The sequence below is a fragment of the Phodopus roborovskii genome, unplaced genomic scaffold, assembly GCF_943737965.1.
Source record: "Phodopus roborovskii unplaced genomic scaffold, PHOROB, whole genome shotgun sequence".
In the NCBI taxonomy this organism is placed as follows: domain Eukaryota; kingdom Metazoa; phylum Chordata; class Mammalia; order Rodentia; family Cricetidae; genus Phodopus; species Phodopus roborovskii.
The window spans coordinates 8345553-8357937 of record NW_026126578.1 but is presented as its reverse complement, the minus strand read 5'-3'; the positions used below and the strand labels follow the sequence as shown (position 1 = coordinate 8357937).

General features: G+C 55.0%; 1 protein-coding gene across 1 annotated transcript in view; it reads left to right on the top strand.

Annotated features, from left to right (window-relative positions):
• Window positions 1–8008, top strand: part of Plxnd1 (plexin D1) — a 39683-nt gene extending 31675 nt beyond the window's left edge. The window contains exons 23-36 of the mRNA XM_051203787.1: window positions 84–188; window positions 554–684; window positions 879–1077; window positions 2318–2464; window positions 2563–2719; window positions 3117–3220; window positions 3298–3361; window positions 3789–3823; window positions 4042–4146; window positions 4617–4780; window positions 5458–5605; window positions 6357–6497; window positions 6828–6902; window positions 7047–8008. Coding sequence (XP_051059744.1) covers window positions 84–188; window positions 554–684; window positions 879–1077; window positions 2318–2464; window positions 2563–2719; window positions 3117–3220; window positions 3298–3361; window positions 3789–3823; window positions 4042–4146; window positions 4617–4780; window positions 5458–5605; window positions 6357–6497; window positions 6828–6902; window positions 7047–7163 — 1692 coding nt within the window. The 3' untranslated portion in view covers window positions 7164–8008. The remainder of the gene's footprint in view (window positions 1–83; window positions 189–553; window positions 685–878; window positions 1078–2317; window positions 2465–2562; window positions 2720–3116; window positions 3221–3297; window positions 3362–3788; window positions 3824–4041; window positions 4147–4616; window positions 4781–5457; window positions 5606–6356; window positions 6498–6827; window positions 6903–7046) is intronic.
• Window positions 8009–12385: the final 4377 nt, after the last annotated feature.

Genomic DNA, 12385 nt, shown 5'->3' with positions numbered 1-12385 from the left:
GTGACCCTGCCAGTCTCCTTCCTGTGTGGGCGACCCAGGTGCCTGCCGGTCTGCAGTGCTAAAGTACTGGTTTCTGTCCTCAGTGTTCTTCCCTCTATGAAGAGAAGTATGTGCTGCCCTCGCAGACCCTCAACTCCCAAGGCGGCTCCCCGCCACAGGAAACCCACCCACTGCTGGGAGAGTGGAACGTGAGTACCTGGCTCCAAGGGCCTACACCCACTCTGTGATCCAAATCATTAGAGGGTAGATGGCTCTTCTTTCTGGAAGGCATTCAAACAGCCATTCAGGGTGCTGGCCCCTCAGGCTACACAGAGAGCACAGGCATATGACCTCATGCCTCCCGCTGCTTACACATAGAAAGTAGCATACAGCGTGGATGCTGGGTCCCCTACAGCCATCCTTGCCCCTCTGAGCGCCTCTTCGGCACTCTGCCTCCCTGTGCCCTAGTGGGCAGGTAGTGAACACCTGATTCCAGGAGGCATCTAAGCAACCAGTGTGGGCCCTGGGGCCTCCTGGGACACATAGCACCAGATGTTCCCTTCTGTGTCCACAGATCCCAGAACACTGTCGACCCAGCATGGAGGAGGGGATCGGCTTGTTCTCCTCGCTGCTCAACAACAAGCACTTCCTTATCATCTTTGTCCATGCTCTGGAGCAGCAGAAGGACTTTGCTGTGCGTGACAGGTGAGGCTGCAAGAGATTCAGGGACACAGGATTCTCCAGCCAGATCCATTGAAACATCAAACCACAGGCTCTGAGACCGCCAGGCATTCCTCATTGCCCCACACAGGCTCCTGGTGATCTGTAGAGCCGCCATGGAGGGCCACTGTGGTCCAGTAGGGAGGTGGCTCAGCCTTACTGGCGCTTCATGCTTGCAGGTGCAGCCTGGCGTCACTGCTGACCATTGCACTGCATGGCAAGCTGGAGTACTATACAAGCATCATGAAGGAGCTGCTGGTGGACCTCATCGACGCCTCAGCTGCCAAGAACCCCAAGCTCATGTTGCGGCGCACCGAGTCAGTGGTAGAGAAGATGCTTACCAACTGGATGTCCATCTGCATGTATGGCTGCCTGAGGGTGAGGCCCCTCTCTGCCCGGGAGCCCCGCCCCTACAGGCAAACCTAACTTCATTAAAGTCTGCACTTAGGGCAGGGTGGTATCTTTCCACTGGGACCCCTTTGGACAGCTTGGCAGTCTGGCCGATGACTGATTGGAGAAACCAACAGGGTTTTTCCTGGAGCAGGTGACTCTCCCTGGACCTTGAGGGCTCAGTGGGAAGGAGCCAAGGGGCAGGGCCAAGTGGGCAGCCCAGACAATAGGGTACAGTGTGGGTGAAGATGAGGGGAGAGGGGACACCACAGCTTTAGGCAGCTGGGGTCCAGCCACCCCATGGTGGCAGAGGCCCAAGGGTCACCTAGGCATTCTTCAAGAAAGACAAAGGCCTGAGCAGGACCCAAACCAGAACCTCAACTATTCTGGGCTATGACTGGTCAGTGGTATATAACCTGGCTGTGTGATTCTGGGCAAGTTGCTACCCTCTCTAAACTTTAGTTTCATTTTGTCAAATGAGACTCCAGCCTAGGAGCCCTATGGATTATCCTGGGGCAGAGAGTAGAAAAGAAATGGGAACAATAGGAGAGAGAAGCCACATTCTGAGCCATCAGGGCCCACTGTGGACTCTAGACCCAGGTTTCATAGCCACTGCAGGTGACCTCACGCTGGCCTTCCCCCTCCAGACAGTGGGGTGCTGGTGACTCCCAGGCCAGAGCTGGCAGCTGCCTTGATACTGCTGCCAAAGCAGCCTGATGTTATTACAAACGTAACTTTCCCTCCAGACCTATTCGCCACAGTTAGTTCAGTGTGCCCTCCACGGAACAGCTGGGCCCTAGCCTAGAGTGATGGGGAAGGTCAGCTTCAGGCTGTAGTGACGGTGGTGGTGGGATGTGAAGCCTGGCTGGGCTGACACTCCCAGAGGCATCCTTCTTGGTTTTCCTCAGCCCTACCTGGGCAGGCTCCAGCTTTGTAGAAAGGCTTCATCTCAGGAAAGGAGTCCACAGTTCAAGTTTACTTCTCCCTTCTGTGCAACGCAGGGCAGGGTGCTCGCCCTCTCTGAGCCTCAGTGACGATGGCTGGTCTCTGAATGTGTGGCTAGGATATACACCTGGAAAGGGTGTGGGTGTCAGCATCTGCAAGAGGTGACAGCCACCCGAGAAGGGAGGGGAGTATGAGGCACGCCAGCAGGCCAGAACTTAGGGGATGGAACACCCAAGGGACAGCGTGAGATAAGGTCCTGACCTCCGACCCTCGATGCTCACAGGAGACAGTAGGCGAGCCCTTCTTCCTGCTGTTATGCGCCATCAAGCAGCAGATCAACAAAGGTTCCATCGACGCCATCACAGGCAAAGCCCGCTACACGCTCAATGAGGAGTGGCTGCTGAGGGAGAACATTGAGGCCAAGCCCCGGGTGAGCCAGGGTCCTAGCCGGGCTGCCCTGGCCTCCAGCCGGGTCACCAGGCCTAATGATGACGATGGCCCTTTGCCGACACCCCCTCTCTTTTGCAGAACCTGAACGTGTCCTTCCAGGGCTGTGGTATGGATTCACTGAGCGTGCGGGCCATGGACACTGACACACTGACGCAGGTTAAGGAGAAGATCCTGGAAGCCTTCTGCAAGAATGTACCCTACTCACAGTGGCCGCGGGCGGAGGACGTGGACCTCGGTGGGCAGGGGCAGGCACCAGTCTGGCAGCTGGCCGCTGCGGCCTCTTTCCCTGTGTTAGTCGAGACCCTGGAGGTCCCCCATGAGGAAGAATTCCTTGTTCTGTAGCTGTGGGCAACAGCAAAAAACAGTCAAGACAAAGGCGGCTTGGGGGTTGGGTTTTGAAAGATATGTAGGAGTCACAGACCACTTACCAGAAGCTGTTCCTAAAGTTCACACTGTAGCAGGCCTGGCCCTGTATTCTGAACAGTTAGGGTGACCAGCTAGGCTCCCAAAGGGGTGTGACCAGATTTTGATTCCAGAAGGAGAACGGGAGGCGGCTTCTGCTGTGGCCCAGGCTAAAGGCTGCCCCTGGGGTCACCCACTTCCCTAGCCCTGAAGCCTCTTTTCTCCTCCAGAATGGTTTGCCTCAAGCACCCAGAGCTACGTCTTGCGGGACCTGGATGACACATCAGTGGTGGAGGATGGCCGTAAGAAACTGAACACGCTGGCCCACTACAAGGTACCCAATCTGACCTAGCCATCCCATCCCCTCTCCTCTAACCTCTGAACTCTGACCTCATCTTTCCTCTGTGTCAGATTCCTGAGGGTGCCTCCCTAGCCATGAGCCTCACAGACAAGAAGGACAACACTCTGGGCCGAGGTAGGACTTGGAGCTGGGGAAGGGATCCAGGCAGGGTGGGACAGAGCTGCCTTCCTGGGCTCCTTCTGAGCTGTGCTGCAGGGAACTGAGGCTCCATGCTGCTATATCAAAACTGATTGCTTCCAGCAGCTACAGCAAAGCCCCAGGAGGGTACATGCATTTCCAGGAGGCCAGGACCATGGCCAGTCTGAGCTGGCTGCTATGACCCTTTGCCTCCAGGCCACAACCCTGCTTCCAACTCCAGACCATGCCCTCACATGCCCCAAGTCTAGGTCCTTGGGGGTCGTCCCAGGGTCTCCCATAAGGTGGAAAGCCAGATCTTGGCTCTTTCCTTCTCTCCACAGCCTGTTCTCTGGGCATCTCTCTCCCTGACTTGGGTTACCCTCCCATCCCCCTCGTTTGTTTATTGTGTGTTTCCCTTTTGCAGTAAAAGACTTGGACACAGAAAAGTATTTCCATTTGGTGAGTGCCCGGCCTTGGGCCCTGGGGAGCAGGCTTTGCTGGGCGTGGCTTTGGCTTTGTGCCTCCCCAGCCTCCAGGAAAGTGCTCCTAGGCCCTGGGAAAAGCCAGAGTGGGTGAGGGGACAGGGGCGGGCCCAGGGGCTGGGCACAGAGGGTCAGCTTCCGTGGGAGGATTGAGGAGGGTGTCTGGGGAGGGTATCAACCCTGCCCACCTTGCAGGTGCTGCCCACAGATGAGCTGGTAGAGCCTAAGAAATCCCACCGGCAGAGCCACCGCAAGAAGGTGTTGCCAGAGATCTACTTGACCCGCCTGCTGTCTACAAAGGTGGGCCCCACCTCAGTCTCCACTCCTGTAGGGGCTCGAAGGGGGCCCTGTGCTCCAAGGAGAAGTCTGTGTATTCTTTCCACCACCCAGTGGGCAACAGAGGACCCAGGGGTTCTTCCATGTCCTCAGGTCAAAAGACTGAGACCAACACCCAGAGCCCACATCCTGACCCTGCTATGCCTTAGGGTGTTGATGCCTCCAAGGAAATATCATTGGTGAAACAGTCAAGAATCTTGAGGCTGGGGGTGGGGTGGGGAGGGGCCAGGGCTGGAGAGATGGCTCAGCAGTTAAGAGCATTGACTGCTCTTCCAGAGGTTCTGAGTTCGATTCCCAGCACCCACATGGCAGCTCACAACTGTCTGTAACTCAGTTCCAGGGGCTCAGACACCTTTATAGACAAGCATGTAAGCAAAACCAACTTGAGGGGCAGAGATGCTGAGGCTGGGCTGACGCCCCACATCTTCCCGCAGGGCACACTGCAGAAGTTCCTGGATGACTTGTTCAAGGCTATCCTGAGCATCCGAGAGGACAAGCCTCCACTGGCCGTCAAGTATTTCTTTGACTTCCTAGAGGAGCAGGCAGAGAAGAGAGGCATCTCTGACCCTGACACCCTGCACATCTGGAAGACCAACAGGTGCTGGCTGTGGGGTGGGGCACAAATGATGTGATTTCATCCACGTAGCTGAGGCACCAAGAGGCAGAGCCTGGCCTGGGTGAGAGACTTAGCTCTCCATGCTGCAGCCCCCCCCCCCCCCCGTAAACCCAGAAAGCACCATATAAGCTTGCCCTGGCTTCCCTCTCTGCATGCCCCATCGTATAGAGCTGCAGCCATCCAGGCCCAAGGCCTCACAGCCCTGGAGCGGCAGCTTTCTTTGAGGCCCGTCTTAGCTTTTTTGGGTCACATAGCCTACCAAGAAGGACCCACGACTCTGAGCCTGAGCCCCAGAGAAACGCCTGTGTAAATTCAGTGGCAGCTTTCTCCCTGCTCAGAGGAGCAGGCATCTCAAGTTTGCAGGGCTGAGAAGGGGGTTGTCCCCAACCCCCTCTGGCCTCCTGAGGACAGTCAGCCCTGCTTGTGCGTGCAAGGCGGAGTAGGGGAGGAGCCTGGACACAGGCTGCCGGGTGGGGGCTTCTAATGAGAACCAGGAGTCTCGCATGTGAGGGAGGGAGGCTCTCTGGGGTGAGGGTTGGCCTGTAGCTGGCAGGGGAAGGGCGAGGTGCCCAGAGGCTGCAGGGGCTGTAAGAATCTCCTCTGTGGACCTCCCAAGCCCCCTACTGAGCTCCTGTGCCCCCACTGTTTCTGCCTCACAGCCTTCCCCTCCGCTTCTGGGTGAACATCTTAAAAAACCCCCAGTTTGTCTTCGACATAGAGAAGACAGACCACATTGACGCCTGCCTGTCTGTCATCGCACAGGCCTTCATCGATGCCTGCTCCATCTCTGACCTGCAGCTGGGCAAGGTTAGCTACTCCAGCTACTCCTGAGTAGGGAGGAGGGGCTGTCTGAACTCTGAGTCATTCAAGGTAGGCAGAGAGCAGGTGGCGGGCCACAGGGAGCCCCCGGCACCGACCAAGAGCAGAGAAAATGCTGGTTCTGAGAGGAGAAGCCACAAAGGCCTTCTGGGAAGAGAAGTGACCTGACTAGGTAGCCCAGGACTCTGAGGCCATGAACACCCATGGGACCGCAGAGCTAGCTAGGCTGGCACTGTTGGATGAGGGCAGAGCCCTGTCTCTAGCCCAGGAGTCTGAGCCCACAAGGAAAAGGAAATGTCACCACTTCACACATGCATCCGTGACAACAAAGAACTGCCAGCATACTTAGCACATGGTGCTTTCAGGGTGTTGGAAGTACAGGGTGGGAAACGTTCCGCAGCCAGGAACCAGCTTCCAGCCATCTCAGCCACCAAATCCCCTCACCCTAATAAGGGTGTAAACAAGACAGGCTGCGAGCTGCGTGCAGCAGAGGGCTGTTGGCACACAGCCCGGGAGCTCTTCCCATTAAACCAGAGTCTCCCTATGGGGTCACCATCCTGACAGCCCCCCAGCATAGTGGACCGAGGCCTCCATGCAAGAGGGGGAGGGCCAGAAGAGCCCCTGGTCCAAAGTCTGAGTGACGTTGGGTTAGCCATGGTGGAGGACCTACTAAGACTCTAGGTGGCAGTAGGACAAGTCCCATCTTCCAGCCACTCAATTGCTGTGGTCTCCTGCCCAGGACTCACCCACCAACAAGCTTCTGTATGCGAAAGAGATCCCCGAGTATCGGAAGATCGTACAGCGCTATTACAAACAGATCCAGGACATGACTCCTCTCAGTGAACAGGAAATGAACGCACACCTAGCTGAGGAGTCTCGGGTAGGTGGCCTGTGGGGCCTAGGCAAGGAGATAGTGGCAATGTCGTTGGCCTCGAGGGGTGGCTAAAGCCAGCACACATCAGGCTGGGACAGGGACACAGTGAGAATTTTGGCGCAGCCTTAGCTTTCCTCCTTTGCCTACACCTTCATCAACATATTTTTTCCCCCACAGTCCAAGGATGGGGTGGAATGTACTCCAGAAAGATGGGAGAGGTTGGAATTCTGGGTCCAGGGGCCTGAATTAGTCTATTAACAGGCTGTAGGAAGTGAGTGGGCTGGGTCCTAACCTGGGGGGGTGGTTAAACCTCCCCTTCTTGCCCCGCCTTTACAGAAATACCAGAATGAGTTCAATACAAACGTGGCCATGGCTGAGATCTATAAATATGCGAAGAGGTATCGCCCACAGGTGCGCTCCCCCACCCAAGATTTGCCCGTTTCAGCCCGTAAAAACAAACTTCCCACTTTGGGTTCATCTAGCGGTGTTGGCACTTTGGTGGGGCCCCTCCCAAGATTTGAGGCATGGCACGGCTGACGCACTCCCTCCCCTCAGATCATGGCTGCCCTGGAGGCCAACCCCACTGCCCGCAGGACCCAGCTACAGCACAAGTTTGAGCAGGTGGTGGCCCTGATGGAGAACAACATCTATGAGTGTTACAGCGAGGCCTGAGGCAGAAGAGTGGCCAGGAGCTACTGCCAGGAAGGCGGCGGAGCACAGGCCACACTGGGGCCTCCATTTGGCCTCTTCCCCACACCTCTTAACTTGGGCAGGGAAAGAGGAGCCTGCTGCGGTAGCTAGCGGGGAGGACCCTGGCCTCTTACAGTCTCGTCCCGAGATCTGACTCTGGGACAAGGGCTTTGAACATCGCTGCAACCAGGGCAGCCTGGACCGTGCCCGCCTGCTCGCTCTGTTCCAGGCTGCTCAGCACACATGGGGAGAGGTGGCCATTTCCCAGAACACTACCTCATCCACCTGGCAGAGGGGAGCCTGCAATTGATTTCTGCTTCAGCCACCAAGAAGTCATCTGTGCCCCTCACCCAGAGGGGGCCCTGGCCACCAACAGTTCCAAGAAGGGTCAGATATTTTGTTCCGTCGGCCATTGGCAGTATGGGCAGTGCCCATTGCCCACAGAACGGTGGAGAGAAGGAGACAGGTTGGGGGTTCCTGGTCCCCCAGAAAGCGAGGAAGTCGAGGATGCGGGGATGTAGCTGGACTACCCAATCTTCCTGGAAGTGTTTAAGAGCACCACTTTTTTGTTTTTTAATTTTTAAAATCTTTTATATATTATTAAAAAAAAAAACTTATCACGCACCAACTGTGAATTGCTGCCGCTTGTGCAGAAGACCCATTGGTCCCCAGAGGGTCCTGCTGTGACACTGGAAATGACTGTCCCCAGCACAGGCCACCCTCCATAGCTGCTGGGACTGGCTCAGAGCCTGAGGAGGCTGGACTGCAGCGGGAGGCTGGGACTCTCTGGAACATTCTTTATAATAAAAGCCTGTCGGGAAAACCTATGGGCTTGAGCCTTTGTCCTAAGATGGTGGGGGGGGGGCTGTCTCCATCAATTTATGGCAGAGGAAGTGCAGAGCTTGGCCTCACATCCTGCCTTAGACATGGCCTAAGGGCAGGACTTTGCCTTTTGGGAATTTGAGGCTACACCCTCCATCCGCATGGACAGCCCTGCCACACAGGAAGATGTCACCGGCTCTCTACTACTACCTCACATTTGTGCTAAGCTGAACATGGAGTCCAGAGCACTGGGCTGGCTTAAGCATACATTCTCCACTGAGCCACACCCGGCCCCCAACTTGTCTTTATTCAAACCTAAGAGAAGCAGACATTTTGTCCTCATTGTGCTGATGTAGAAACAGCATCAAGGGGTCACATAGCCAAGAAGGCCAAAATGGGAACTTTTTCTCCTAGCCCAAGCTCCCTCCCTCCAAGCAAGTCTCTATCTCCAACCTGACCACACTCACGCCCCCAAATCTCTGGCCTTTGGCCGTATACCACTTGTTTCAGGCAAGGAAACTGGTTCCCTGAGGCTGCTGTGGCCTATACAGGCCCGTATGACCTGGAGTGACACACACTAAGGGTTGAGTCTGTGAGGTTCCCCCCCCAGAAGCAAGGCGTGGCAGAGACAGCCTGAGTAATGGTCATTGGCACAAGTGTCCCCTCAAGAAGGAAAAGTCCCCACTGAGCTTGCCAGGAGTTTCCAACAATCCAACACTCAACCTAGAATTCACCAGCTCAGTAAAGTGAATAACCTTTCACTCCAAAAATAGCTTTCTCCCGTGCCGGCTGTGGGTGGAGGGACCATCTTTCTCTTTCAGATCTCTGATGCTGGGAGTGCTTATTAAGGAACAGATTTGCTAATTTCAATTATTGGCAGATTTGATGGGTTTGGGTTGGTGCCCCCCCTTGATGAGGTGTGACTCCAGAATGGATTCGCATATTCTCAGAAAAATACAACTGCAAAAAAAAAAAAAAAAACAAAGCCCTGAGGATAAAAGCTTCAGCATGCTAACAGGGACACTGTCACACAAAGTGCTGGCCACATAAGGCCAGCACCCATGCCTGTGCTGGGCCAGGAGTGAAGAGGACTAGTCCACCCTCCATTCTGAAGCCCGACACTTGCCTTGTGCAACAATATGTCAGGGACATCTAAGTATTAAACATTCCACAGTCTGGCTAATGTACATTAATGTCTCATTAATGTACAGCTCCTCGCTGACATTCAGAAGGGAGTCTACACACAAATCTGGTTTCCGGAGTCACTAGCATTGCCAGGTGGGCAACCTCCATGAAGAGTCAGTCAGCCTGCAGTCCTTCCCTGGGGCCCCAAAGACACACCTGGCAGCCATGGGCACCCAGGCAATGACCTGCATCGAGGATGGGGCATCCTCGAGCTAAGATTGCACAGTGGGGAAAAGCACCACAGAGAAGGGCAGTCTCCCAAATCCCTAAGACAGTGCAAAGTCTCTTCCCACCTTGTCGGGGACAGGGTAGATGGGACCCTAGCCTGGAGGCAAGAGACCTTCCAACTTCAGGTCTCACCTTGCAGGAGCAGAGGCAAAAGCTGAGCCTCTGCTTGGGAAGTGCCAGCCTGCCATCTGCTGGGTGCCCCTTGGGGCCTGCTGACAGGCACATTACAGACACCCCAGGGAACCGACAGAACCAGACACAGCTTTCTGTGGGATCCAAGGGAGAAGCCACAGACAGCCCACACTAGGCCCTGTTCCCCTGGTGGTCTGCTCCCTCCCCAAGTATCCCCCTGAGTGCTTCTGAACCCTCACCCCACCCCACCCTCTTGGCCTCTGCACAGTCCCTGCTGCCTCAGCAGCTCACCGCATCACCTGCTCACCAACAGACCTACGACTCCAAGCACATCTTTGACGCCTTCCTCCATCCACCTCCTCTTCCCTCATCTGTGCTACAGCAGGGGCGCTCTGGCGGGCTACACGCGTCCTCCATGCGCCTAGGGCCACCCCCTCCTCCCCCATCTTCTGACCTTCCCATGCAGCTGACAGTAAACCCTGTGACCCTGGCTGAGTCCTGTCACATATTCCAATGTTCAGATGCCAAGAGCAGCAGCAAGCACTCTGCTTAGGCATTTGCCATGGGGACATTGTCCCTTTCTGCCAGATGTCAGCAGGGAGAGCTTGAAGGTGCTCCACTCCCATGACAGCAGTGCCCTGAAGCTCAGGGCTGAACTGGGTGCCTTGGCTCTCCATGCATGGTGTAGGCTTCCCTACAGCTTGAGGGTTTTCAGTGAAAATGCAGAAGCTCCAAAAGCCAAAACTACCAGTGTGTGTGTGTGTGTGTGCGTGTGTGCGTGTGTGTGTGCGTGCACATGCGCGTGTGTGTGTGTTTGTGTACACTCACCTATGTGTGCATGTGTAGAGTCCACAGGTTGGCATAGGGTCATTTCCTCAATCACTTCCCACCCACCATTCTGCTGTGTGTGTATGCGCATTTGATCGTGTGTAGGCTCATGTGTGTATGAGTAAGAATGTGGGGAAGTGTGTGCGAGCCCAGTAGCTTTCTGCTTATTCACTGAGGCAGACTCAATCAAACCCAGAGCTCACCAATATGACTAGTCTTGCTCTGTGGGTCCCATCTAAGTGAGGGCTTCTATTGCTGTGATGAAACACCATGATCAAAAGCAACTTGGGGAGGAAAGGGTGTGTTCAGTTTATAGCCTTAAAATCCATCACTGAAGGAAGTCCTAGTAGGAACCTGGAAACAGGAACTGAAGCAGAGGCCACGGAGGGGTCTGATCACTGGCTTGTTCCCCATGGCTTGCTCAGTCTTATAGAACCCAGGACCACCTGCCCAGTCAACTGAGCCACCCCCCATTAATCATGAAAATCCCCCACAGGCTGACCTGGTGGGGTCATTCTCTCAGCTGAGGCTCTTTCTCAGATGACTCTAAATTGTGTCAAAGTGATCAAAACAAAAAACAGAACCCTACCAAGACAGCACACTCCCCCCCCCCCGCCCCGCCACATGCTGAGGCTGTGCACAGGAAGTTACAGGGCCTGGCACAATGCCCACCTAGAATTTGTGTGGGTTCTGGGGGTCCAAACCCTGGTCTTTCACTCAGCAAGTGCGTTAACAACCGAGCTACCTCTCTGGCCCTCGCCCCTGCCTCATTTTAGAGACATTGAGTCTTTCACTCACTTGGAGCTTGCCATTTTAGCCTAGGCTGGTTGATAGTGAGCCCCTGGGACCCTCCTGTCTCCCCCACCTGGCACTGGGATTATAAACATGCATCGCCACGCCCAGATTTTTATGGGGGGATTTGAACTCTAGTCCTCATGATTAGGAAACAACACTTTACCCACTGAACCATCCTGCATCCTCTGATGCTGGAGCCTCAGATTTGCACTGTCATTGCCACCACCCTCTGGTCAAGCAGAGCTCAGACTAAGGGAGAGGAAGCCGACTCCCCCATTCACGGGAGTGTCTCAGATGGCTTTAAAGTGGTACAGACGTTTTCCCCATAACTTGTCCTCACCACCTTGGGCTGTGGCTACATAGGCCGTGTCAAGCGTATCCCTGCCACAGGGCCTTCCAGGCTTGATGCTGATCACTAACTGGACTGGAATTAGAATCACCTAGGAGACACCACTGGCCCTGTCTTTGAGGCCATTTCCTTCTAGAGATGTTTGAGAAGACCAACCCTGAATTATCGTGAGAGCCAGAGTCCCACATGGAGTAAAAGAAAGCAAACTGAGCCATGAACCTCACTCATCTGTTCCCTGACTAACGTAAGCCACAGCCTCACGCACTCCTGCTGCTGAGCCTTTGTCACAGTGGACCATGTCCCTTCAAGCCACAAGCTAAAATAAACCCTCCTTTAAGTCTCTGTTGTCAAGTATTTTGTCATAGCAACATGGAAAGTAACCAATATGGAGCCTTTGCGCCCTCCCTATCTCTAGCTGAATATGCCTCCACCCAGGCTTTCAGCCCTGCTCAGCAGCCCCCTCCCCTATCTAAAGCTGGCGAGATGGCTCATCAGGCAAATTTGCTTGCTGCCAAGCTTGATAACCCAAATTCCATCACTGGGACCCATCCATCATTGAAGGAAGTCATGGCAAAAACTCAAGGCAAGACTCCTCTCAAATTGTCTTCTGACCCCCCCCCCCCACACACACACACTAATCTACAGTTGCAGCCAGAACTGCACTCCCCTGGAGACAACAAACAATGCTGGACCAAGCCAGAGTCTGCCCCTCCTGGTAAAGGGAGGCTTGTCCAGTTAAGCTCAGAGCCTACAGTGGTCTCCAGCCCCTCAAGTCCCCCATCCCCCATTCTGCAGCCAGGAGGCTCTTTCTAAAGACACTAGCTGGATCACTACCTGGCTCCCCAAGTCCTCAAAGTCCACCTCT